General features: G+C 43.2%; 1 protein-coding gene across 7 annotated transcripts in view; it reads left to right on the forward strand.

Moving 5' to 3' along the window:
• The window catches only part of ZFHX2 (zinc finger homeobox 2), a 106,149-nt gene that overhangs the window by 39,275 nt on the left and 39,740 nt on the right, over window positions 1-27,134 (forward strand). For all 7 annotated transcript variants that reach the window (XR_014475033.1, XM_083188642.1, XM_083188652.1 and 4 more), the window contains exons 2-4: window positions 11,785-13,935; window positions 16,809-17,365; window positions 25,872-26,076. Coding sequence is in view for 6 of the 7 variants with exons in the window: in XM_083188642.1 (XP_083044768.1) it covers window positions 11,826-13,935; window positions 16,809-17,365; window positions 25,872-26,076 (2,872 nt within the window). In the remaining variant the exon portion in view is untranslated. The remainder of the gene's footprint in view (window positions 1-11,784; window positions 13,936-16,808; window positions 17,366-25,871; window positions 26,077-27,134) is intronic.

Genomic DNA, 27,134 nt, shown 5'->3' on the forward strand with positions numbered 1-27,134 from the left:
TTCATTACTTTTAAATTATTATTATTAATAAACTTTATAGGGTGCTGCATGTGGTCAGCAGTGCCGTACAGAGGGGGGAACAACGAAATAGTACATACAGTAGTTACACAGTATACAAATAACACTACAACTATCAATATACTGTAGCTATAAATGCAAGGAGGAATAGTAAGAGCAAGCTAAAGCCCTGTACACACGCTTAGATTTGCTTTAGATTTGATGTTAGATTTGATTTTCTGTTAGATCTGGAATTAGATCATCCCATTCGATTTGGCATTAGATCTGTACTTTTGCATTCGATTCGATTTTGATTTTATAATGTAGGCACAATGTACTCATTTGATTTACTGGATCGAATTAGAGATTTCCTTGGCTGCACAGTAGATTTTTCTATTCGATTTTGAGAAAACGGGAGGGCCCATTGAAATCGAATGCAGATCGAAAGTGTCCTAAAAAACATTCGATGTGGATTAGATTTTGCTTCTATAAGCAAAATCGAATCAAAAACAGGGAAAAATCTAAGCGTGTGTACACAGCTTATGACCTATGCCAATAGGCTTTGGTACAAATAATAGGCTTTTATGCCACTGAAAGAGGTGCGACACAAAGACAAAGGAGTGAAGTCCAAGGACGGGATGTGGTCATTTGGTCTGATGGTCGACAGTCACTAGGTCGACACCATTAGGTGGACAAGGGGAAAAGGTGGACATGGGTCTAGGTCGACATGGGAAAAGGTTGACATGGGAAAAGGTCTTTAGGTCCTTTTCCTTTTACTAACGATCTGCTAACAATCTGCATCCGATCCAATCTCAATCCGATCTGAGTATGTATCCAGATGAATGGATCTTTTACAGATCCTCCCTGCAGCAGGTAGCATCTGTAAAATGTCCAAACGACAGCTGGGACGCACATCGGATTGGAATCGGATCGGCTGGGACGCACATTGGGTTGGAATTGGATCGGAATCGGATCTAAACATGCAAACACATGCCAAATCTACATACAATCTACATCCAATTGGTCGGAATTGGATCCAGATTGATGAAATTGAGCTATAATCATTCTGGTGTGTACCCTACATTAGTGGTGTTGAAGAGAGCCTGATACATGAGGGAGTGGAATTTGAAAAGGTTTCTGTAAGTAAAGGTGGAGGCAGGGGTTATTTGTTATTGTTTTGCTGTTTTTGTAAACACATACTTGTCCTTTTGCATCAGTCTGTTAGAACTGTATTGACTGATTAAGTTTTAATTGTCTGGTTGTATTTGGATGAATGATCATGTTTCTACCTCGTGTTTATTTCTTTTTTCTCTTTTAAAGTTACCTGCCCATACGCGCTGCGATAATTGCATGTGTTTTGGTCCCGATCTCATTGCACGCAAATCGAATGCAATTTGCATGTGATTTACGTGCAATGTGATCGGGACCTAGTTCAGAAAGTATGTGCAGCACATACTTTCTGAGCTGTGTGATGGGATGTGCGCAGGAGCGTGCTTCTCACCCGCAAATAGCAGCATGTATGGGCACCTTTAGTGTTTTCCTGCACCTGGGGCCTGATTCAGACATGATTGCCGGTGTGCATATTTGCAGATGACTGCGAGTAGTTAGCTTCTGCCAAGACAAAGAGAAAACCAACCCGTGTAAATCTGTGAATGAATTGCAGAAATATTGCAGACAGAGGCGGAATTCGACCTTATGGGGCCCTAGGCAAGATACTTGTTTGGGGCCTTCTCAAACAATCCATCAATATAAAAAAGGCTTACTACTCCTCACCTCTATGAGGTGAAGTACTGCCAGTGACCACTAGAGGCTACTCAACGGATGGAAAGGGAAAGCAAGTTATACAGGGACACTGATTTGTTTCATCAGGATATGGAGAGAGGCAGCTGTGAAGAGATTGGAGGTGGGAGCAGATAGGGACTGGGAGTGGGCTGGAGAGTTTGTGAACTAAAAACTGTTACAGCTCAAAGTAAAACTACATTGCAGAAGCCGTCATTTTGACAGGCTTTTAAGTAGTAGCACTATATTTTGCTGCTCATTGCAGGCGGCATTGTTAGAGTAACTTGGCACATGCATATATTGATAAATGCTCAGTTGTATAAACATCAGCATTGTGTACAAATCTAAATCTGGCTCTAGGTCATTTGGAAGTAGGATTAGTACAGTACCTGAGTCACATTTAAACTGACTGCCTACATAAAGTCGATGAAACCAGGTAAACCGTTTTGTGTGCTCAAACATTATTCATCCTATCAAAGAAATCCAAAGAGGCTTTGGGAGTGTGGGCAGGCCCATGTGATGTCATGATGCCACGTGGTAGTCGAACAATGCCCCTTTGGGAAAGTTTTGGGAGACCAGGATATCTTTATGGGGCCCTGCTGGACCCTAGGAGGTCACCTAGGTTGCTTTGTTGAAAATTTCCTTCTGATTGCAGATCGCTATCCACTTGCAAATCCATAAGCATTTCACGAACCATCAAATGATTTTTTCAGTCTGTGCACATGTGAGTAAGTCTGACCCTACTGGTCATCTGAGACTGGCTGATCGAGGACAATGCTGATGCAACAGACCCTCCCTGATGTAGCAGCCCCAAAATATTAAATACATAGAGGAAACAACTGCTTGTCGTTCATTGGTATATTTTTAGAATACAATATACAACATGTCTCCTGTACTTCATTTATTATTTATTACCAGTTGTTTGTATTGTACTTAGGGATGCCAATCCCGGGGCATTTTTTCAATCCCGGGATTCGGGATTGAAAAATGCTCAATCCCGGGATTCCCGGGATCCCGGGATTGGCTTCCCTAATATAAAAAACACCCTGGCCGCCCGAGCGCTGGGTGGGTGGGCGGGTGTCAGGGACCGCTGGGTGGGTGGGCGGGTGGGTGTCAGGGACCGCTGGGTGGGTGGGCGGGTGGTTGTCAGGGACCGCTGGGTGGGTGGGCGGGTGGTTGTCAGGGACCGCTGGGTGGGTGGTTGGTAGGGAGCGCTGGGTGCCCGTGAGCGCTGGGTGGGCGGGCGGGTGGCCGGCCGTTAGTGCTGGGTGGGAGGGCGGGTGGCCGGCCGTCAGCGCTGGGTGGGTGGCCGGGCGGGTGGCCGTCAGCGCTGGGTGGGCGGGCGGGTGGCTGGGCGGGCGGGCAGCCGTGGATGTGCGGCTGTGCCGTGTGCCCTGCGCAGCGTGACCTCGCAGCGTGACCTGCGCACTGCGGGGTATGGGGAAGCCGGGCAGCGTCTGAGTGCTCAGACGCTGCCCGGCATTAAACTGCGCATGCGCAGTTTAATCCCGAAATCCCGGGATTGGAAATTCCAATCCCGGGATCGAAATCCCGGCGTTTTGGGGGCCAAATCCCGGGATCCCGCCGATCCCGATCCCGGGATTGGCCACCCTAATTGTACTACAAACTTTTGCTCTGCATTGCTCTCCATGGTCTTTTCTCAAAATCAGTCTCTCTTCTCTCTCTCTCTCCCTGAAACTCAGCCCTCTATACACATTTCTGCCTCAATTATCCATGACCCTCTTATTAACACTCATGAGATTTTTACATCTCTCTCTCTACATTAACAATAACATCCACAAACTGTCGCCATAAACAACATTCACAAACCACCTGCAGCTACACCTATCTCTCTCTACTGCTTCTATTAGCTGGTGACATTTCACTTAATCCAGGCCCCAGCTGCTTGCCCCGCTCGCAGGCACCTTACTCACAGGAACATAGTAATCCAGCTAACCTCATAAACATCAAATGCCTCCCTTCATCCCCCAAATCAATAAAATGTGCGTTATGGAATGCACACTCTGTTGGCAACAAATTAACATCCATCCACGACCTTCATTTCAAACTGCTGGCTATAACAGAAACATGGCTCTCACAATCAGACACAGCCTCCCCTGCAGCCCTGTCACATGATGCTCTCCACTTCACACACACCCACATGCCTGGTGAAAGCAGAGAAGGTGGGGTTGGAATATCACTATCCCAATCCTTCACATACACAGTTATACCACAGGTTCCATCACTCACATTCACATAATTTGAAGTACATTCTATCAGAACTTACACTCCTTTCTCACTGCGTGTTGCAGCTATCTATCGCCCACCTGGGCAACCAACATGATTTCTGGAAGATTTTTCTGCCTGGCTCCCTCACTTCCTTTCCTCTGACATCTCAACCATCATCATGGGTGACTGCAACATTGCTATTGGTAGCCCAAAATCTGCTGCTCATGCCTCCAAACTACTCTCTCTAACCTCCTCTCTCGGCCTCTCACAATGGACTGACTCTACTCATCGGGATGGCCACTGCCTTGATCTGGTATTCACTAAGCTGTGCTCAGTGTCTGAATTCACCAATACTCCTTTTCCTCTCTCAGATCACAACCTTATCACCTGCATGCTGTCCTCTAGTACTTCTAACTCAAAACACTAAAATTCTTTAATCCACCTCAAGCCCGCAGAAATATTAATGATATTAATTTTCAAGTACTCTCCTCCTCACTGCAACAACAGCTTGCTCCTATTTCTGCATCCACTACTCCTGAGATGGCGGTATCACACCTAAACCTAACTCTCAAAACAGCCCTGGATGAAGTGGCTCCAGTTACCCACCACACTCCACGTAGGCCTAGACGCCAACCGTGGCACTCTAAATCAACGAGACGCCTACAAAATCTCTCACGGAAAGCTGAGCGGAAATGGCATAAATCTTATAGTCCAATGAATTCCTTTACATATAAGACTATCTACCAGTCCTATAGTTATGCACTGGAAACTGCCAAACAAACATATTTCCAAACTCTCATTTCTACTCAAGCTTCTAACTCAAAACTTCTTTTTAATACATTTAAATCCCTTCTCAACCCTCCCACACCCAAGCCACAAGCCACTATCCATGCACAAGATCTTGCTTCCTACTTCAGGGATAAGATTGACAAGATCAGAGATGAATTGGTATGCTCCAACTCAGTTGGTGATCTGCTCAATTCCATACCTGAGCCCTCTGACGCATTTACTTCATTTGATCCCACAAATGAAGATGAATTATCTGCACTTTTCTCTTCCTCCCACTCTACTACCTCTCCTCTTGACCCTATACCCTCACAAATAAGTAAATCTCTGTTTCCTGTGCTCATCCCAATCTTAACTAAAATCTGTAACCTCTCTTTCTCTACTGGTGTCTTTCCTTCATTGTTCAAACACGCAGTTATTACTCCGATTCTGAAAAAAACAAAACAGAATTCTGATCCAACTCTCTCTCTCAAACTACCATCCCATTTCTCAACTTCCATGCACCTCCAAACTACTTGAAAGACTTGCCTACACTCGCCTCACACACTTTCTTAACTCGCACAACTTACTGGACCCGCTTCAGTCAGGCTTTTGTTCCAAACACTCCACAGAGACAGCACTGACTAAAGTTGTGAATGATCTGGTCACTGATAAGTCTAAAGGCCACTATTCACTACTAATTCTTCTAGATCTCTCGCCTGCTTTTGACACTGTTGACCACACACTTCTCATACAAACACTACAATCCCTAGGTCTTAAAGACACAGCCCTCTCTTGGTTCTCATCCTACCTATCTAACCTATCCTTTAGTGTTCGTTTCTCTGATTCTACCTCCTCTTCACTATCTCTTTCAGTTGGAGTACAGTTTTAGGTCCTCAGCTTTTCTCAATCTATACCTCATCTCTTGGCAAACTAATCAGCTCCTTTGGATTTCAGTATCATCTGTATGCGGATGATACTCAGCTCTACCTATCCTCCCTGGACCTGTCCCCATCTGTATTGAGCCATGTCTCTGAATGTCTTTTTGCTGTTTCATCCTGGATGTCATAGAAACATAGAATTTGACGGCAGATAAGAACCACTTGGCCCATCTAGTCTGCCCCTTTTTTAAACATGTTACCTCAAACCATATTTGATCCTTATTTTTTTGTAAGGATATCAATATGCCTATCCCAAGCATGTTTAAATTGTACTACTGTATTTGCCTCTACTACCTCTGATGGGAGGCTATTCCACTTATCTACTACTCTTTCTGTGAAGTAATTCTTCCTCAAATTTCCCCTGAATCTTCCTCCCTCTAGTTTCAGTGCATGTCCTCGTGTTCTGCTGCTCCTCTTCCTGTGAAGAATGTCTCCCACCTGTACCTTGTTAAAACCCTTGATATATTTGAAAGTTTCTATCATGTCCCCCCTTTCCCTTCTCTGCTCTAAAGTATACATATTAAGATCTTTTAGTCTTTCCTGGTACGTTTTGTGATGTAGGCCATGCACCATTTTAGTTGCCCTTCTTTGTACAGTCTTTAATGTATTTATATCCTTCTGGAGATATGGCCTCCAGAACTGAACACAATACTCTAGATGAGGTCGTACCAATGACCTATACAGTGGCATTATTACTTCTTTCTTTCTACTGCTGATACCTCTCCCTATGCAACCAAGCATCTGACTTGCCTTCTTCATTGCTTTGTTACATTGCCTACCTGCCTTTAAGTCCCCTGAAATAGTGACACCTAGATCCCTCTCTTCCTCAGTAGTTTCCATTATAGTGCCATTTATACTATATTTAGTCTTTGGATTTTTGCAACCCAAGTGCATGATTTTGCATTTTTTGGCATTAAACTGTAGTTGCCATGCTCTTGACCATTCCTCTAATCTACCTAGATCATCAATCATTTGTTTTACCCCTCCTGGTGTGTCTACCCTGTTGCATACCTTTGTGTCATCTGCAAAAAGGCACATTTTACCCTCAATTCCATTTGCAATATCACCAATAAAGATATTAAAAAGCACTGGTCCAAGTACAGATCCCTGGGGTGATGCTGGGGTGATGTCCCTGGGGTGATGTCATCTCGCCAACTCAAACTTAATATTTCAAAAACAGAATTAATCATATTTCTGCCAATAAATAGTAGTTATCAACCTGATATCTCTATGGCTGTTGAGAACATGACAATCACTCCTACCTCTCAAACTCGCTGCCTAGGTGTTATCCTTGACTTTGAGCTTTCCTTTGTACCCCACATTCAATCTGTCTCAAGATCATGCCACATGCACCTAAAAAAAAAAATATTTTAAATTAGCCCTTACCTTACACAAGACACTGCAAAAACTCTAATCCATGCTCTCATCATCTCACGCATTGATTATTGCAATGATCTCCTTATTGGCCTTCCTCAATACAGACTCTTACCACTACAGTCCATCAAGAATGCAGCTGCAAAGCTAATCTTCCTAGCCAGACATTCGTCTGCAAATCTATTCTGCCAGTCACTTCATTGGTTACCTGTATTCTACCGTACTCAATACAAAATTCTTTTACTTACACACAAAGCCATCAACCAAACACCAACATACATATCTTCTCTTATCTCAAAATATCATCCAACACGACCTCTACGCTCCTCCCATGATCTGCGTCTCTCATCCACACTCATTACTCGCTCCCATTCCCGACTGCAGGACTTTCTTCGGGCTGCACCCACTCTGTGGAATGCCCTCCCAAGCACAATAAGACTCTCTTCCAGTCTCCAAACCTATAAGCGTTCCCTAAAAACGTATCTCTTCAGGCAAGCTTATCAAATTCCAGAACCAGTCACAGAACCTTGCATTCTGGTAGAATCGATGCAATAAAGAATACAGTATCTATCCTTATGTATCAATGCCTGTTTCCCTATAGATTGTAAGCTTGTGTGCAGGGCCCTCCTACCTTTTGACTGTCTGTAAATACCCTGTTTGTTGTATCATTGTCTCCTTTGTAAAGTGCTATATAAGAAACTGTTAATAAATAAATATAATATTCACAGTACTTGATAGAGAATATTTCAGTCATTCACATCAGTCACTGCCCCAGTGGTGCTTACACTCTATATTTCCTACCACATGTACATACAGGAGTACCTGGATGAAGCCCACACATACATGGGGAGAACATACCAACTCAGGACATAATGGACCTTTTTAGGAATTAAACAAGGCTTAACTATTACATCACTGTGATACCTCCTCAGGTATTATTGTTTAACGCAGTAGATGGGGACATTTTTTTCAAGTGGTGCACAATAACTTATTTATAATTATACTTATAATTATACTTTCTGAAGCTCAACTGACCATGGGTGAGATTAATTAATTTTTCTTGTGTGTGTGTTTGTGTATACATATAGCTAAAGAAAGAAAGAGGTGGGGCCCTATTCAATGCTGTCTTTACCAACAGTATTGAAGGTGATCAGGTGAAAGTGATCATGGCAGAACGAGTCCGACTTTAGATACTATCGTGGATTGTCATGATCCCAGACGTAGATTGACAATCAATGGCCGTTTTGACGGACACGCCCCCTTTTCACAGATCGGCTGGCAGGACATGGAATCCAGCCTGATGATTTGCTGTTTGGCAGAGTGCAAACAGGCCTGGATCATGGCTGTTGGGAGGGATCGACAGCCGTGATTCAGGACTGCTTACCCCCCTAAGAATTAGCTACTTTTCACTTGCAAGTGTATAGTTATATACACATGCACATGTATGTGTGTATATACTGTGTGTATAAATATATATATATATATATATTTGTGCATGTGTGAGAAAGAGTTTTAGTTTCACTCTCTGACAGCAGATGGCACGGACACTATATATGTGTGTGTGTGTATATACATACATATATATATATATATATATATATATATATATATATATATATACATACATGCACACACAAACACTTATGTAGTAGCCTGTAGTCTTACTTTGGGCTATATACTATTAATATGAAGTCTTCCTTTTGCATCTGTGCCTGAATTGTCTACATCTGTTTGCACTGATCGGTTGTTGATTAATTTGTTATGGCTAGCAGCTGCTTGACACATTGGTCAGTTATGGTCGACTAGGATCATATTCACTAGCTGTTGCCTGATGGGTGCATGTTTAATTTTTTTATATTGTCTATTGTCACATTGGTCAAAGTGATTTACTTAAATAACATACTTTTTTTTTTTAAATACTGTTTACTGACATTGCCTGTCTATGTAATTGATTGTAAGTGAGGTAATTGCAGAGAAAGTGTGTATGTGTGATTATGGGGGTTATTCCTATTACTTTTTTTTGCGTCTGCGCAGGCGCATTTCTGTGCATGTGCAGATGCACGTGCGCGCAGGCATGGCGAACTACATGTTCACCATCCCACTCGCACCTAGCAGTGCGGCCAGGAGGCGTGGGGCAGTGGTGGGGGACGTAGCCCATGTAATGCCCAGTGTTTCATGGGTGTTCCCATGAAACACTGGGCAGGGATAAGGCAGCTGACATCACCGGATGTCTACTGCCCACCTGCTTCCCGCACAGGGTGCTCGGAGGACAGAGACACCATAGAGATGTCTCTGATCTGTGAGCACTGGAGAAATCATTCGATGGTCGCCGACCATCGAATGATTTCTTCCCGTCTGCAAATGGATGATTATGCAAATAATCCATTCGCTGTAATGTGGCAAATTATGGGGGGATTGCGGCATGCGGTCCACAAAGTTTGCAGTGTTGTGTGTGGACCAGAATAAGGTCCTGTTTGTGTTCTTTATTCATTACTCATATATTCATTGCCGTTGCATTTTCTTGCAATGGTTGCTTTGGTAGGGCCTGTGAAAACACTATTATATGGTGATTGCTGCATTGTTCTGTAACAGCTGCTATAGTAAGTACAAATCTGGTTGGCTAGTTTAATCATTTTTGTCTAACTGAACGTAACCATATATGGGCTTGTCCTTTACACTGGGGATAGATCAGATCATTCAGCCCAGATTTATGATCTAGTTGGCCAGTAATCATAATATACATGTGTGTGTGTAATCGTCCACCAACCATAGGGTATTCTCAGGATTTAATAAGTTAAACATTTTTACACTCTGATTTTAGAGAATTCCTTGTTAGTCCAGAACTTGGATATTAGTTGACTTTTTATGACTTAATAGGTTGTTTATTATATAATTGCTTATGGCTATACAGTATGTCAGAATAGAAAAGCATCCTTCTGTCTGGATGATTATGGCATTTTTTAGCTTTCTTTATATAAGGCGCAATACTAATTATTTTAACACTGTATTAGCGGAAACAATATTATTATTATTATTATTATTGTTGATGGATTGGTTATATTAGGTCTGTTATAATTGTTTTTGTCATTTATGTTTATAAAAGCTATATAAGGTTACATATACACCTATTTTTATAGATTATTCTTTTGTTTGTTGTCAGTTCATGTAAAGAATATATCCAATAGTGTTAGGTGTTTATTCCACATTTACCAATGACTAATGAGCTTTGTATTACAATTATCTTTCCATAAAGTTATACATTGAGAAAAGGATTAAACTGAACGACAACAAGTCTTACATAAATTACCGTACATAGGACCTCCCAATAGAAGCAGATAAGTCATAAATTGAAGAGAAATCTATATTTTGCAATACTTAGAAGTATCTAAGTTTAATGCCATATAACTATACGAGGTGCAGGGTAATTTGATTAACTACAAATGACAAATGTAATAAATTTGAAAACTACAAATGACAAATGTAATCAATTCAAAAATGGTTAGAATGAAAAATTAGTTAAGAAAGTACAGATTTTGGCAGATGTTATGGGATGAGAGGCATTTTTCTAATCACTAAAATAACGAAGTCTAAGCAAGGCTGTGTGAGAAAGTAAATATTTATATGACTAGGTTTTATTGGTAATAAGAAAAACTAGTCTATTGTATTTGTTATAGAGCAAGATGTTCTTGATGTTCTCTGCATTATTTGGTTATCCCTTCATTGGCTGCTCATTACTATGCTGGCTTGTGAAGGCTGCATAAATTGCCTCGTTGAGCCTGGCTTGGGTTCTGATTATGAAGAGGAGGATAAACAATTAAAGTGATTATCGATAATGAGGACAGCTCCATATTGAGCTTGTACTGAGGTATTTATTGATGTTGGTGGGCACACACACGCGTGTCTTAAAATATGGCATTTTGATCTTGCGACTACAATGGCAGATATCCTGCTATCCTTTATATTCCTTTCTTTGGCAATTTCACCCCCATTCCTGCACCAGCACTTCACCCCATCCTCCCCACCGTATATTAAACCCCCTCTACCACGCTGTAGAATGAAACTCTTTAGTTAATAATTTCCATACTCATTAACATGCTAATGTGCTCAGGCTCACAGCTCTTTAATCACCTCAACATCAGACTCTGTGGGGAGCAGAATTATAAGGACTCCAGGGAGGGGGGAGGAGAAAGACCAGCAGAATAGCAATTAACCCTTAGCTCGTCATAACACGTACATTGTCTGAGAGTAGACAGAATCTTCAAATCAGTGGGGATTGGTTATATTTAACTCATGCTTTGCTAGTGACGAGCAGAACAATGCATGGTGCTATTTAGATGTAAGACACACACTAAACAATTTTAACCCTTTGAGTGCCAATGTTGCTGTGAGAGATCCTCAAAACAGCACCGCTCACATCGACTGCTCTTTTTTTGGGTGCAATATTTAACTTAACTGCAGTTAATTGACTTGGCTGTATTTGTATTTATACTAAAAGACTAGCCGCTGTGAGTGCAATTTTAGCAGATATTTTGAGGATCTTTCACAGCACTTTTGGCACTCAAAGGGTTAAAACCATTTTTTTGCCAGAAGATGTGGAAACCCAAAGAGCAAGTATTATTCACTTATAATCCTTAAATTATTCACTTGCCACATGGATGTTTGTTTATCTTGTCTCATTGTATTCTTCTTCTGTACTTAGGGCTGTGTCTGAGATGATTCTTGCATATCCTCCATGCAGCTATGGATGCTGGTGAATGCTTCCACACCTCTTCTGGGCAGGATGAAAAAAGCTCCTGGCCTGTGGACCTCAATTTACCCCTTTGCCCGACAGCCACCAAAGATACCCCTCTCCTTCCTCCTAAACCCTCTCCAGATTCTACTTCCTCAGCCCCCTCCTCGGTTTCTCCTGGGGAAGGAGGATATCGGGCTGTTAGCCCGACATCCTCCATCTTGCAGCCACCCCTTGTGACTCCCACTTCTCCAAACCCCACTTTTCTGCCAAAGCTCTCATCTCCTTCACAGCCAAATTTCAAGGAGGAAAATAAAGATGGAGGGGAGGCCCTGGTGGGGCATGTGCTATTTTCTGGTGATGGAACTGTCTACCTCCTGAAAGACGAGGAAGAAGAGGAAGATGCTCTTCCTTCTCTAGCTTTACCACAAGACCCCTCAAAAAGCACAGTGCTACCACGTCCTCCACTCACCTCTTTTTGTCTCACCGCCACCTACCAAGGCTTTTGCTCTAACCAAATATCCCGACATACCTCAGCTGAGGCAGCCGATCTCAGTGATCCAGCGCCTGGCACCTTGCCCAGAATACAAGATCAACCCAAAGAAAAAGAGGCGGGGGGGCAAAGGGGGGGAGATGATATAAGACACAAACCAACTGGGGAGTCCATCAGGACACTAAGGGTAGATGGTACTTGGATATGCCTCCTATGCCAGCTCAACTTTCGAAGTGGAAGCCAGCTGGGGTGTCATGCTTCAAACTTCCATGGATTGGATCACCCATATCAAGACCAGCTGGCATCAGGAGAAACCTCTGGTATCATATATAGATCAAGTGGGCAAATTTTCCTCAGCCTTTTAGAACCAAAAAAAAGCCAAAATGTGTTAGATGCTGGCCAGGAGCTAGAGAATGTTGCCCTTTCTGGGGTCCAAACTGCCCCACTTGTAGACATAATCCAAAGTGTTCCTGAGCAGTCAGGAACATCAGAAGATTTTATGAAAAACACAAACCACAGTGATACCAAAAGTCAAGTGGCATTTGAAGGAAATCCGGAAGGAAGTCCGAAACTGTCTGTGGGCCTGGTGCCCAACTCACCTCTAAGCTACCACAAATGTGATTCCATAGGAACACGCAACTCAACTGAAGCCAAAGATTCAAAGGCCCACATAGATGAAAAAAATGGAGTAACAAACTGGTGCTCAGCAGTAGCTGATGCTCTAGGTGAAGATGGTGAAGAAGAGGTAGAGGATGTGCGGGAAAACAACCTTTCTGCCTCCCAGCCCTTGGACATCAATGAACAACTACTCACAAACCAAAGCTTCTATGGCCCAATGATTTCAAATTCCTTTGTACAAATGGGAGCCCGCCATGGCTCTGACAAAGGGGGTAACCAAACAGATGCAGACCGTGGGCCCATGGCCCTTGATGACTGCACAGCATCCTCAGGCCCCCAACCATTCCAAAGTCTTTCTCTCCAGAGCCAGCTTTCCCTCCTACACTCCCGCAATTCTTGCAAAACTCTCAAATGCCCAAAATGCAACTGGCATTACAAATACCAACAGACGCTAGACGTTCATATGAAGGAAAAGCATCCAGAAAGTCACAGCCACTGTTCTTATTGTCACAGTGGTCAGCAGCACCCACGCTTGGCCCGAGGTGAAAGCTACAATTGTGGCTATAAGCCATATCGTTGTGAAGCTTGTAATTATTCCACAACCACCAAGGGAAACCTCACTATACACATGCAGTCTGACAAACACCTGGCCAACCTCCAAGGTTATCAAGGATCAGGCCCTACGCCCTCCACAGCAGTGCCTCCCTTACCAGCACCCTCAGTGAACACAGGACAGGGAGAACCAGGTAACACATCACCTACAGATCGTCAACTAAAGCAAAAGGCATCATGGCACTGCAAGGTGTGTAATTATGAAACTAATATTTCCCGCAACTTACGTATTCACATGACCAGTGAAAAGCACATGCAAAATGTACTACTGCTTCACCAAGGACTGGGAATGGGACAAGACAACTTCCCTTTCTATGGAGGTCCACTAGCATCAGAGCAGGCACTGGATCACCCACTGCTTTTCAATCCCATGCACTTCAGCTCATCTGCTAGCCAAGGTAAGGAGAGGGCACAGGTAACAAACCAAACATAAATGTATTGCACATAATCAAAAATAAAACCGTGTTTCTTCATATAACTATAAAGTAAAAGTTACTAAATATTATTGGACACTGGTGCAAATGCCCATTAATCCATAACATATGTCAACAATTCATATTTATCTGCTAAGTGCAAGTTACATAATAATACTTATCTGTTGGTTTGAATGGTTTGGTGTGAATTTTCACCTAAAGCAAATGTTAGTAAATAAACCTCAACTCTACTTAACAATCAGCATGTAGCTACTATAACAAACACTCACTCTTTTGTCAGTTGTTTCATTTAACAATTTATTGATTTGGGAACAATGATCAGCACACACTAAAGTCAAAAACTAATTTAAAAAACATTGTCAAGTTGTTTAAATGTTTAATTACAAAGAAAGAAAACATTTGATTACTTAAGAATTCACACTGTGTTTCTACAAGTAGATATTTTGCCAGAGTGCCGAGTGGGCAAGAGATAGTTAAATATTCCTGGGGGGAAAATGTTATGCAGGCTACAAGATATATATTTTATTGAGAGCTAACTACAGGGCCCTGTGATTATTTGCACCTTAGGGCCCGATTCAGACATGCTTACTGTTAGCGGATGTGTATGGACAGAGGAGAATTCCCTCCATGTTTACTTACCATCTAAGGATTTCTCCTCCTCTGCTCGACGCTTGCAGACCCAGGTGTCACTCGGCAGCTGCGTGTATGGACCCGGTCCCCTGTCTGCTCTGGGTGGGCACATGACATCGGTCCCTGCCCCGAGCAGGCAGAGGAACAGACCAGCTTTTCTATGAGTGCACCCAGCATTTTTGTGGGCACGCCCATGAAACTGCGGGAGTTGACCCCGGATGGCCCCCTGCCTGTCAGTCAGGCTACAAGCGCCTAGGCAAGGGAGAAATATGCCAAATGCGCTCAGCACATGCGCGTTAGCGACAATGCGCAGTGACCCACCATTGAAAGATGATCCGAATTCAGATTACTGCGTGCATGTCTGAATAGGCACCTTAGTCCCTTTGACACTTCGGTATCTCCTATATTATGGACATGCTCTGAACCAACACTAATAAAAGGAAAATGAACATGTTTTGTTTTCCCTTCACTGTAAGTGTAGTGGAAATAAAGCTGAAACCCTGATTTCCACATAGAGAAGCCACTGCCTGCCCCGTTTGGTGGGGTAAAGCAAGAGAACTGCTGGGAGAGGATGCCAGAAGCAGGTGAAGACGAGAGATTATCAGGGGAGAGGATGAAAGAAGGCAAGAGAGTATCTGGGGAGAGGGTGAAAGAAGGCGAGAAAGTATCTGGGGAGAGGATAAAAGAAGGCGGGAGAATACCAGGGGAGAGGATGAAGGAAGATGGGAGAGTACCGGGGGAGAGGATGAAAGAAGGTGGGAGAGGAAGGAAGAAGGGAGAGTACCTGGGGAGAGAATGAGGAAAGCAGAGGGAAGATGCGAGAGTACCTGGGGAGAGGATGAGGAAAGTAGAGGGAAGATGATAGAGTATTTGCGGATAATGGGAGGTAAGTAGGGGAAAGGTGAAAAATTTCCGTGGGAGAGGATACATGTAAAAAGGAAGCTGAAAGAGTTCTCAGGGAGAGATTGCAGGAAAGGCGAGAGAATTCCTGGTGAGAGTATGCATTAAAAGTGTTTGGGGGAAACGATAGAACCATAACATGAGGGGGAATAGGCATGTGGGGAGGTGAATGGGGGACTATGGGAGTGCCATTTGAAAAGGCTGCCCTGCTCAAAACACATAGGAAGATAATCAATATCCTCGGGGTGGCCAAGTCAAAACCCAGACCTCATTCAATTTAAAGCAATATTGTAAAATTTTGGTGACAAGTTGAAATAGGATGTACAATGTTGATAAAGACTTTTCAAAGCTAACTGACATTGTAACTGCGAATAAAGCTGTTCATACCAAACCCTGAAACATGGTATGGTATTTTTTGCTCCAAAATTTGACATTACAGATTATTTTGTGCTGTTAACAATTTCCTGAATCAATTAATTTTCTTTCCATGATGTATAAAAATGTAGTGTGACAAATACCAGAGTGATTCAATACATTTAATATCCAGAAGCTAATTCAGCATTTCTTTTGTTTCAAAGCAACAGAACTGTTAATAGTAATTGTAATACTGTCTGCAAAGGGCAAGTCTTTACTCCCAAGTTCTTGTAATTGTACGTAGATATAACAAGTGCCCATCGCTTTCTTATGAAGCCTTTAGCACATTTATGGTCCAACTACTGGTCATAACATATTTTGAACATCTGTAACCTTTTCCGTATGTGTCAGTACACAATCTCACTACACATAGAAATATATCTATCATGTTATAAGGCATGGGTCTTCAAACTGCGGCCCTCCAGATGTTGTGAAACTACAAATCCCAGCATGCCTTGCCACAGTTTTGCTATAAGGGAGTGTTAAAACTTTGGGAAGGCATTCTGGGATTTGTAGTTTCACAACATCTGGAGGGCCACAGTTTGAAGACCCATGTTATAAGGTAATAGGTAAATTATGGGGATATGGTCACTAGACAGACAAGCATTAGGTCAACACCACAAGGTCAAAATGCATCAAGGTCGACAGTTAAAAGGTTGACATGGGGTTTTTCATTTTTTTGTCCCGAATTTTAGCACTGTCGACCTAATGACCCTGTCAACCTAACCCCATGTTGACCTTCTGTCATGTCGACATTGATGCATGTCGACCTTGCGGTGTTGACCTAATTGATGTCTATCCAATGATCAATACACAGATAATGACATCTCCTTTCTTGTAATGTCGGTGGCCTATTTTTGAAACACTGTTTTATTGTCTATATCTCTCTGCAGCTTGTAGTCTACTTACACCAGATTCTCCATCAGGCTCACAAGTCAATACTTTAGGTTCCTCCGCTATGTCCATTCCTGTACCTCCACCCCTACCAGATCCATCTTCTTCTTGCCCTGAGGAAGAGCTGTCCCCCGGTGTCTTCCGCTGTCTGGTGTGCCGTAGCTTTAGCACTGATAGTGTGGAGGGATTGCTCTCTCATGCTAGTAGAGGCCGGTCTCTACCTGAGAGGGAATGGAGAGAAGTCAGAGGAGACTTGCACTGCTGCCGCCTCTGCTCCTATAGCACCCAGCTTAAGGCTAATTTCCAGCTGCATCTTAAGACCGACAAACATGCCCAAAAATATCAATTAGCTGCCCACATGCGAGAGGGCGGTGCAGCTCTGGCCACTGCACAAGCTTCAGCAGCAGAACTTCCAATCAGCGGATACAGCCAGGCCTCCTCCTTTCCACCTTTGCACCTGCGATGTAACCTGTGTGAATATGAGAGCAACAGCAGAGAGAAAATACAGATGCATGTACAGGGAGGGGGACACGAAGAGAGCCTGCGTGTATACAAGGTGACTAACCATCCTTTATGTACCATCTGATGTGCTACGTACCATTATGATCATCATGTTATGCATGCTATGTCTTACAAAATTAGATCATGCTTTTTCAGTTCTCCATATATTGGGCCAGATGTATCAAGCTTCAAAAAGTGATAAAATGGAGAGTGATAAACAGCCAGCCAATCAGCTCCTACCTGTCATGTTACAGGCTGGGTTAAATAAATGACCTGATTGGCTGGCTGTTTATCACTCTCCACTTTATCAGTTTTTGAAGCTTGATACGTCTGATCCATTTTGTTTGATTGTCTGCTTTTCTTTTCTAAACTGTACAGTTTATTGTGTATGCAGTTGTAAATTGACACTTATTACCAACATTTCAGCAGCTATAGATTTGCAGACCTGCTTAATGAGAGGTTAAGCTTCCTGCATCAGGCACCATGGGGTCCTTTTATTAGACCACAATCCCTAAGAAAACTTCAGTTCTTACATGTTTATTGCATGTTTAACGTAAACTGCTTATTATTTATTGATGCACTAACATTGGCGCTATTACCAATATCTCTGAGCTGAAGAGTTTTGGTTCTTGGAAAATTATCTCTTATTGTCACAAAAATAAGATATGTTATTTATTGGGGCAAATTTGTGCAACATACTAAATATCCATATATGTCTAGAACAGCTAATTCTACTTTATACCATTTCTACATCATGGAAAGTTCACCTCAGCTCATCTAGTCAACATTGTTAACAGGTCATAATTAGTCACTCACAGGTGTAATACTCCTGGTGAGAGTTAAGCTGGGTACACATCTATACAATCCCTGTTTTCTTGCGACCGTTCGACCAACGACGCGTCGGACCGTCCACAAAAAAGAGCTGATACGCGCGTACACACCTGTACAATTGTGACGTCCCATGTACTCCCGTCCAAACGGTCGCAAGAAAAAGATTGTACCACCATACACACTGTCTCGATTTGGGCTATTGACACGATAGATATAAACAAAATGATCATAATGGGCTGGGTTAAGGGCATACCAACACAAAGAGACATGAGTACAGAACCTAAACAAAAGTCGGGGTACGCATCTACAGTCAACCGGCAGAGTGACTATGGACAGATGCGGCAAACTGCTATAAAGATGGGGTAAAGCGTCTACAGTCAGTTTGCGGTATCTGTCCATAGTCACCCTGCTGGCTGACTGTAGACGCTTTCCCCCGTCTTTATAGCAGTTTGCCGTATCTGTCCATAGTCACCCTGCCGGCTGACTGTAGAAGCTTTCCCCCATCTTTATAGCAGTTTGCCGTATCTGTCCATAGTCACCCTGCCGGCTGACTGTAGAATGCTTTCCCCCGTCTTGGGGTGCATGTGTATTATTATTATTTCTTTAAATACACCTGGGGAGAGGTGAACGCTTCTTGTGCTGTAGGAGAGATCATGCAGCTATGGAACACCTACATGGGCGTTCCAGCTTTGGCAGTAAAGTCGCAAGAACGGCCAGCATATCGATCGAATGTGCATACACACTGCACTTTTGTTCCGATATGAGCCCGTCCTGACGGATGAAAATTAAAGAGCACTGAACCTTCGACCGACCGAGTATGGACGGACAAGACCGTTTGTGGCCGTTTATCGATCGTACAGAGTTAGTTGGGACAGCGTACACACCTATACAATTGAACGGCCGTCAGACCCAGAACGGAAGAATGGCCTGAAGATTGTATATATGTGTACCCAGCTTTAGAACCACAGGGTAGGTTTTCGAAAGCGGAGATGCATACCTCCCAACATGACCCTCTCCAGGAGGGACACAATGTTCTGTTCCTGGACTTCCCTCTCAATTTATGACTACCATCACCTGTTTAAAACAGGTGATGGCAATCATACATTTAGAAGGAAGCCCATGAGCAGAGCATTGTGTCCCTCCTGGAATGGGTCATGTTGGGAGGTATAGAGATGTTGGCAATAGCAACCAATAAGATAACAGCTGTTATCTTCCAGAAGATGCTAGATAAATTATAAGTAAAATCTAATTGGTTGCTATGAAAACCTGCACTACACTATACCAGTGATGGTAAACCTTGACACTCCAGCTGTTGTTGAACTACACATCCCAGCATGCCCTGCATCAGTTTTACTATTTGGCCATGCTAAAACCGATGCAGGGCATGCTGGGATGTGTAGTTCAACAACAGCTGGAGTGTCAAGGTTAGTCAGCCCTGCACTATACCATTGTCATTCATGATATACATGATATCATTGTACATATCGTTCTGTGTGTACTTCCTATTAATGATGCGCACCCCAGAGGATCATTAAAGATAACCCCTATCGTCTGAACATGTAGTTAAATGTGTAGATATCATCAGTGACTGTATGTTCAGCAGGGGTCCCGGAGACATCACTAAACGATAATGGTCAGTGTTTACCCGCGGATTGTTAACGATACCGGCGGTGCCAAATATCGTCTAGTGTGCACTGGGCTTTAAAGTGTTAACAAAATAGAATTGCTGCATAAAATAATCTTAGTACATGTGTTTCAACATCCATCTAGCTTTAAAAAGTAATGTGCTGAGCCAACAGTTACCACATAGATATGACAAAACTTGAAAAGAGGTGAGAACGCTGCTCTGATACCCGGCTTTGTGATGTACAGCTCCTGTGGGACAACTCTCAAATAGATATCAGCAGATTGAAACCACTTGTATAACAATTCTATTCCCAATCTGGAACAGAAAGATTTCTGCCTATATTCTGATTTGATTCAGTCACCTCACAAACTGAATGGACTGTAAGCAAATTAGTTCAGCAATTACTTTCTACAGTTGGTAATTGGCGGGGAGAATTGCTGTGACACTGCTAGCTGATCACAAGTTATAAGAGCCTTACTTTTACAGCTTGTCATGATGTCAGCAAGATCCTGTCCATGGAGAACTCTTCTCATGTGGCCAAAATGTGCCTCTGCGTAGTAAAAGGAATGATAAATCTATAAATTAATCTGAGAATATACATGTACAGTAAATTCATTCTGCTTTCTAGTTTGGTTTGATCTCCAGGAGCATGATAGCAGGAATGTGGAATACTCAATTCGAGGGGAAAAAGTGTAAAAGGCACAAAATGGTGAATATGTAACAGTACTTATATAGTAGCTATATTCACTGTTATTTTACTCATCTATACTATATATTCATTTGCGTTTAGTAAAAATGTTCCAAGTACTAAATATGTTGGGCCAGATGCACTAGGCTTCAAAAGTGATAAAATGGAGAGTGATAAACAGTCAGCCAATCGGCTCCTACCTGCCATGTTACAGACTGTGCTTGAAAAATGTCAGGCAGGAGCTGATTGGCTGGCTGTTAATCACTCTTCATTTGATCACTTTTGAAGCTTAGTGCATCTGGCCCATTAAGAGATATGTGTACAGAGTATTTGAATTGGTGAGGAGCAAATTTTTCAGAAATATTCTGCAAAATATTTGCTTTATTTGGTACTCTTTACTTATCACGGCGGCCATCGCGGCCATCGCGGGCATTGAATGCACTAAAAAATCGGGTGCGACGCGATGCCCGCGATTTCCCATAGGGATCAATGTTAAATGTCTCAATTGACCCGATTTTCCTGTTCAATGCCTCAATTGACCCGATATTTCCATAGGAAACAATGTTAAATGGCCCACAGAGGCCAAATAGGCACCCTGAAGTGTGAAATGGCCCCCACAATTGTTAACGCCACCCCACGATCAACGTGAACCTGAAGCGTGGCGAGCGGCGGCGGTACGCGTCCTACAACCTTTTCATACCCCCACTATCCACGTCGGCGTGGAGTTGAGAATAGAATAGTGTGGCGAGCGCAGCGAGCCACCGAGCCCGAAGCGTGGCGAGCGGACATGGATACCTGTGAAGCCCGCAAAGGGACGCGTTTACCTGTGAAGGTATCCGCGTCCGCTCGCCACGCTTCGGGCTCGGTGGCTCGCTGCGCTCGCCACACTATTCTATTCTCAACTCCACGCCGACGTGGATAGTGGGGGTATAAAAAGGTCGTAGGACGCGTACCGCCGCCCCTCGCAGGCTCGCTGCGCTCGCCACGCTTCGGGATGACGTTGATCGTGGGGTGGCGTTAACAATTGTGGGGGCCATTTCACACTTCAGGGTGGCTATTTGGCCTCTGTGGGTCATTTAACATTGTTTCCTATGGAAAAATCGGGTCAATTGAGGCATTGAACAGGAAAATCGGGTCAATTGAGACATTTAACATTTTTCCCTATGGGAAATCGCGGGCATCGCGTCGGTCGCGTCGCACCCGATTTTTAGTGCATTCAATGCCCGCGATGCCCGCGATTTTTTTACCTGCGATGCCCACGATCAAAATCGTAGGCGCCGTGCTAGGTAAAGAGTACCCTTTATTTATCATTTGGTTGTGACATTTTTCTGATTTATCTGTCAGAATTTTGCCTTACAGTACACATTCCCTCTATCATTTTGTTTGTAAGGTTAAAACATTGCCCATACACATTGCACTTAATAATACTGTAGTTCTAAAAGACCTAGGGTGGAATGCTCTAACATCCGCTCCGCACACCGCCGGCTACCGCAGACATAATTATCGCATATGCACTAACATATACAAATCACTTCTAGGGTGGCACTCCAGGATATGTAGAGCTTTGATGGGGCTCACAGCTAATCAGGGTAGATCTGGTGCCTTCCAGAGAGAAGATGCGGGCACATCCCTCTATTAGTATACAGGATTGGGGGCGGTGGCACTCAGAAATAAAAGCAGGACTACAGCGGCATAAGATACTAACATTTCAAAGCCCTAAGGCTTTTTTTATCAAGGTGCAGATGAGAACGTTCTCATCTGCACCTTGATTAAAAAAAGCCTTAGGGCTTTGAAACATTGGTATCTTATCCCGCTGTAGTCCTGTTTTTATTTCTGAATGCCGCCACCCCCAATCTTGTATGCACTAACATGCGGTAATTATAGCAAAGGACAGCTCTTGCGTTAAGAGATGACCTTTGTGTTGTGGCCGGCAATGCGCAGCAGGTCCTGGTGGCTCCCCAGTGGCTCCCTCCCTTACCCGGCCGGGTGCTGCTGCTGCGGGCGGGCTCTCTTCCTCCTCCCTGCACCCGGAAGAGGATTTACAGTGCAGGGAGGAGGAGGTCACAGGTCCGGGCAGCACAGCACTGTGCTGCCCAGACACGGGTGTGGGGGGGGGGGGGGGGGGGTAGGTGCGAGGTGGTGGGAGTCCGTGCGGAGCGGCGTGGGTGGCATTAAGAAGCCCATAAGCTTCTATGGGGTATCGACAACCCCCCCGCAGCGAAAACCTGCCATGCGGGTTTTCCTGCATTTCAAAAATAAAAGATTTAAACATTCACAATCCTCAAAAAACTTGTACAATTGACTACCCCAAGCCTATAAACTATTGTGCGCTGGTGTATTTTATGGCCTCAAACTGCCACCTAAATGTGTGTGTATATATATGTATATATAAATACACATACATACATACATACATACATATTATACATACAGTTTCATTTCAACTTTAATAATCTACTGGACAGCAAAGGCTGACCCGCAGGCACTGGTAGGGTGAGTCAGGGACCATTTTCCTTACCATCAGACTACTGGCAATTACTCCAAAAGCAGTGTAACCATTTCATGTATGTATTAACCATATGCTTTATTTACAGGTGTCCATTCTGTATATAATACATCAGCCACCCCACTTCCACCAATTTAATAATTAACTACCCAAAGCCTCATTTACCATGTTATTAATTTTTTTCTTAATCTACCACACTCAAAATGTTAAAATTAAAGACAAAAAAGAGACACATCCCTGTAATAGCATCCTAATTGAGCACTATGAACACATGCTGCAGAAAGATCAAAGGCTTTTCTTTCCACGCTGGACACTTGTAGCGCTTGGTTAGATGAAAGGGATGTCCTGTTTACTCCAATTATAGTCATTTTATTGCTTTTGTGCAAGTGGCTATTTTTATAAGGATCCGTAAGGGTTTTTAGGTTTTTACAGTATATTTCTCATTTGAGCTACAACAAATCAAGAGAGGAAAATATTTGACATATAATAAAGTGGTGAATTGAGGTTTTGGTGAGAGGTCTATTCAATTAAAGTTTATTAGAAAGTTGTGTATTTTGACCCCTATGCTGTGCCCCCACTTTTAATCATGCAATTCTGAAAGACCATGCCTTTAAACCAGTCCTTATATCTGTTCTAAGCTATCTGCCTGATATAAGACACATCTCTGCTTGCGCTCAACTTGAATCAGCCCACAATTCCGCCTGGTAGCCATGGTGCACATTTAGCCTACTTGTGGTCATCCAGTTACATTCATCTACAAATGGAGATGTAGCTGGGATGCATGCAACTCTAAATCGCCCATAGTCCTCAAAGTTGAGCTACTGATCATGTGCAGTGCTAAAAATCGCAAGATATTACTTGTGCTTGTTTGTGTTAACTTCAAAATGCAACACCCTCTGCTTTATATGTATATAATATTGCTGAGATGTTCCACGGTGCTGTACAGTTAAGATGTAACATGTGCAGAGAGAATTAGATTTGGGTGGGGTTTTACTTCCAAGTGAGATCTATATTGCAGTGTAAAAATAAAGCAGTCAGTATTTTCCCTGCATAGAAACAAAATAACTCAAGCAACTCTAAATCTCTCTGCACATGTTACATCTGCCCCACCTGCAGTGCATATAGTTTTGTCCATTTGAGAAGGAATTTGCCTTTGCGAGTGAACCAGAATAAGGCCTTGCACTGAAAGAGGAGGTGAGCGTTCATCTTAAAATCTAAAAACTCTTTTTTGCTAGTGCACTATACTTATATAAATATATTTAGGTACTTGTGAGTTATCCGGACGCCCGATTTCTAAATCGGGTCGGATCGGGACATCGCATCGCATCGCATGCGACCATCGGATGCGATGCGATGCGATGACCCGATTTTTCCATAGGAATCAATGTTAAAATGGACTGAGTCCATTTTAACATGGAATTCAATGGGAAAAAGGGGTCCTTTTCATACCCCTACTATCCAAGTGGGCATGGAGTTGGATATAAACCTGTGGCGAGCGTAGCGAGCCACCGAGCCCGAAGCGTGGCGAGCGTAGCGAGCCCCGCGAGGGGACACGGAATACCGTCCCCTCGCGGGGCTCGCTACGCTCGCCACAGGTTTATATCCAACTCCATGCCCACTTGGATAGTAGGGGTATGAAAAGGACCCCTTTTTCCAATTGAATTCCATGTTAAAATGGACTCAGTCCATTTTAACATTGATTCCTATGGAAAAATCGGGTCATCGCATCCGATGGTCGCATGCGATGCGATGCGATGCGATATCGCATCGCATCGCATCTGATTGTATGCCTTAACTTAAGGCATACAATCAAAAAATCGGGAGTCCAGATAACTCACAAGTACCTATATTTATTATGTTATATCGTCCTATAGAACAAAACTGTATGTTGAATGCATCTGTATAATAAAACAAACTACCGCTGGCGATATCTTGCTAATGTGCAGCACACTCTTGGTGGGACACACAGTCTTGTGCTACAATGCCTTTCCCTTGTGCACTTGCATATCACGCAGCGCATTCCAGTTCAAATTCTAGGTGTTGGAACAATGAATGTAAGGGGGCCCCAACATCTGAGAGGCGCAAGTCAATGTATTGGGTCACCTTCTAGGGTTACCATAAGTGGCAATCACATGTTCTTGATTAAAGTCATGGAGACTGAAACATTGGACAAGTAGACACATTTGTTTCCATGGGCGCAGCCTGTCACAGCCGCCCCACTCCTGCCCGCACTGCTAGGTACGAATGGGGTAGTGAACAATCAAGTTGCCCTGCCCGCTCGCACTAAGCAGCTGCACATGCGCATAAATGCTTATGAGCATGTGCAGTCGCTAAACATTACTCCCCTGTGCGAAAGTGCAGGGAGGCGAATGGACCTGAATAAGGTCCATTGTCTAGGTAGACAGTCCACACTGAATGGTCAACACAGACTAGGTCAACATGGACAAAGGATCAACACAAGCAAAAGGTCAGCATGACAGTGTTCTACATATGAAAAGGTCCACGTCACTTTTTCAAGTTTTTTTCCAATAGAAAAACAGAGCAAGGAGCCTGTCCCAAAACATGGCGATTGAACACATTCCATTAATTGGGGATCCACGTGCTTTCGTGTCGATATTGACACCATTTTTTTTAAGGAATGCACTGTATATCTGCAGGTGATAGTAATGCGCAGGACCACGCTTCGCATATGCTGTACACACGGAGTGATCCATGCTTTATTTCTAAGCAATCCAGTCAGATCGCTTAGAAATAGGCCCCGTGTGTATGCCCCATAACAATTAGAAAAACATAAAGCTTATGAACTTGTTACAGTTATCTTGTGTGTAAAACTTTACTCCAGTCTATAAAACATATGGTCTCATGGAATAACGTGTGGTTCTTAACAGACTTTCTTTGTGTATGTATAGTTTCTGCAGGTTATTGAAGGTGTGGGAGGAGGAGATGTATGTTTTCGTTGTGCTCCATGTGACAGCAGTGTGGGATCTCGTCTTGGGATGATGTCACATCTACGTTCAACAAGTCACCATCAAAATCTTACACAATGGAGACTTACACATGGAGAAGCTATTCTGGAAAGAATCGTAACTGTCTCCAGATGCCAGCAGGAACATGGTAAGGCCCGATGATGTTAGTAGACTCATTGATTAAGTTAAAATATGTCCATCGGGTGTGGTATAACACACCGACAGTCAGGATTCCGATAGTCATTAGCCCGACGTCGGAATCCCGACTGCACAGCGGGGGGAGCGCAATGAAGAACCTTGCGCCACCTATTTTATTCTCCCTCTATGGGGGTCGTGGACCTCCACGAGGGAGCAGTCAGATTCCGACGTCGGGGTAATGACTGTCGGAATCCCGACAGTCTGTGAGTCGTCCGGCACCCATGTCCATCAATATATATCCATTTAATGTATATAGGCAGTCATGCTCTTGAGCATACAGTTAGGAACTATTCTCTCTACCAAACATATTACAGTTTCCAGGTGAAAAATCACAACTTAAGGGGCATATTTCTAAGTGATCCGACTAGTTCACTTAGAAATGAAGCATGGATCACTCGGTGTGTACACCTTATAGTACTTATTTGTACTCTATTTTTGTTTGTACCCTATTTTTGTTATTTATTTAATGTTATGCCAAGTTTTGTCTCCCTGTATTGTTCCTTTGTACGGCGTTGCGAAACACTTGTGGTGCCTTATAAATAAAATAATAATAATAATAAAAATAGTGATGGCCATGTGCAGTCCCATGCATCGCCATCGCGCGCAAAGATAGACAGTGCATACACAATCTATCCTGCTTAGATCGCCTATCAGCATAGGCAAAACCCTGCTCAGCACATGTGCAGCGATGTGTGCTGAGTGATCTGTGCTTAAGCCCCTCACTCAGCACGGGACGCAAGTCTCCCCGTGTGTGCGGGGCTTTAGTATCAGACACCAATTTCAAATAATAGTAGTATAAATTCTTTCTAGCCTTAGAATGCATACTCAGTAACATCTGCTGCCCGGACTTGCATTTATGAAAAATGCATCACACATGGTGTGTCTGGTGTTTTTATCATTAGTATTGTATCTGGATTTGTGAGAGTAGTTAGGGCTATTTGTAAACTGTACTCACTGGACTAACTTACAAATAAGTCTCCTCTATGCTGCAGAATAAACATCTGGGCA

Source organism: Crinia signifera, chromosome 1 (genome assembly GCF_055691185.1).
Source record: "Crinia signifera chromosome 1, ASM5569118v1, whole genome shotgun sequence".
Taxonomy (NCBI): Eukaryota; Metazoa; Chordata; class Amphibia; order Anura; family Myobatrachidae; genus Crinia; species Crinia signifera.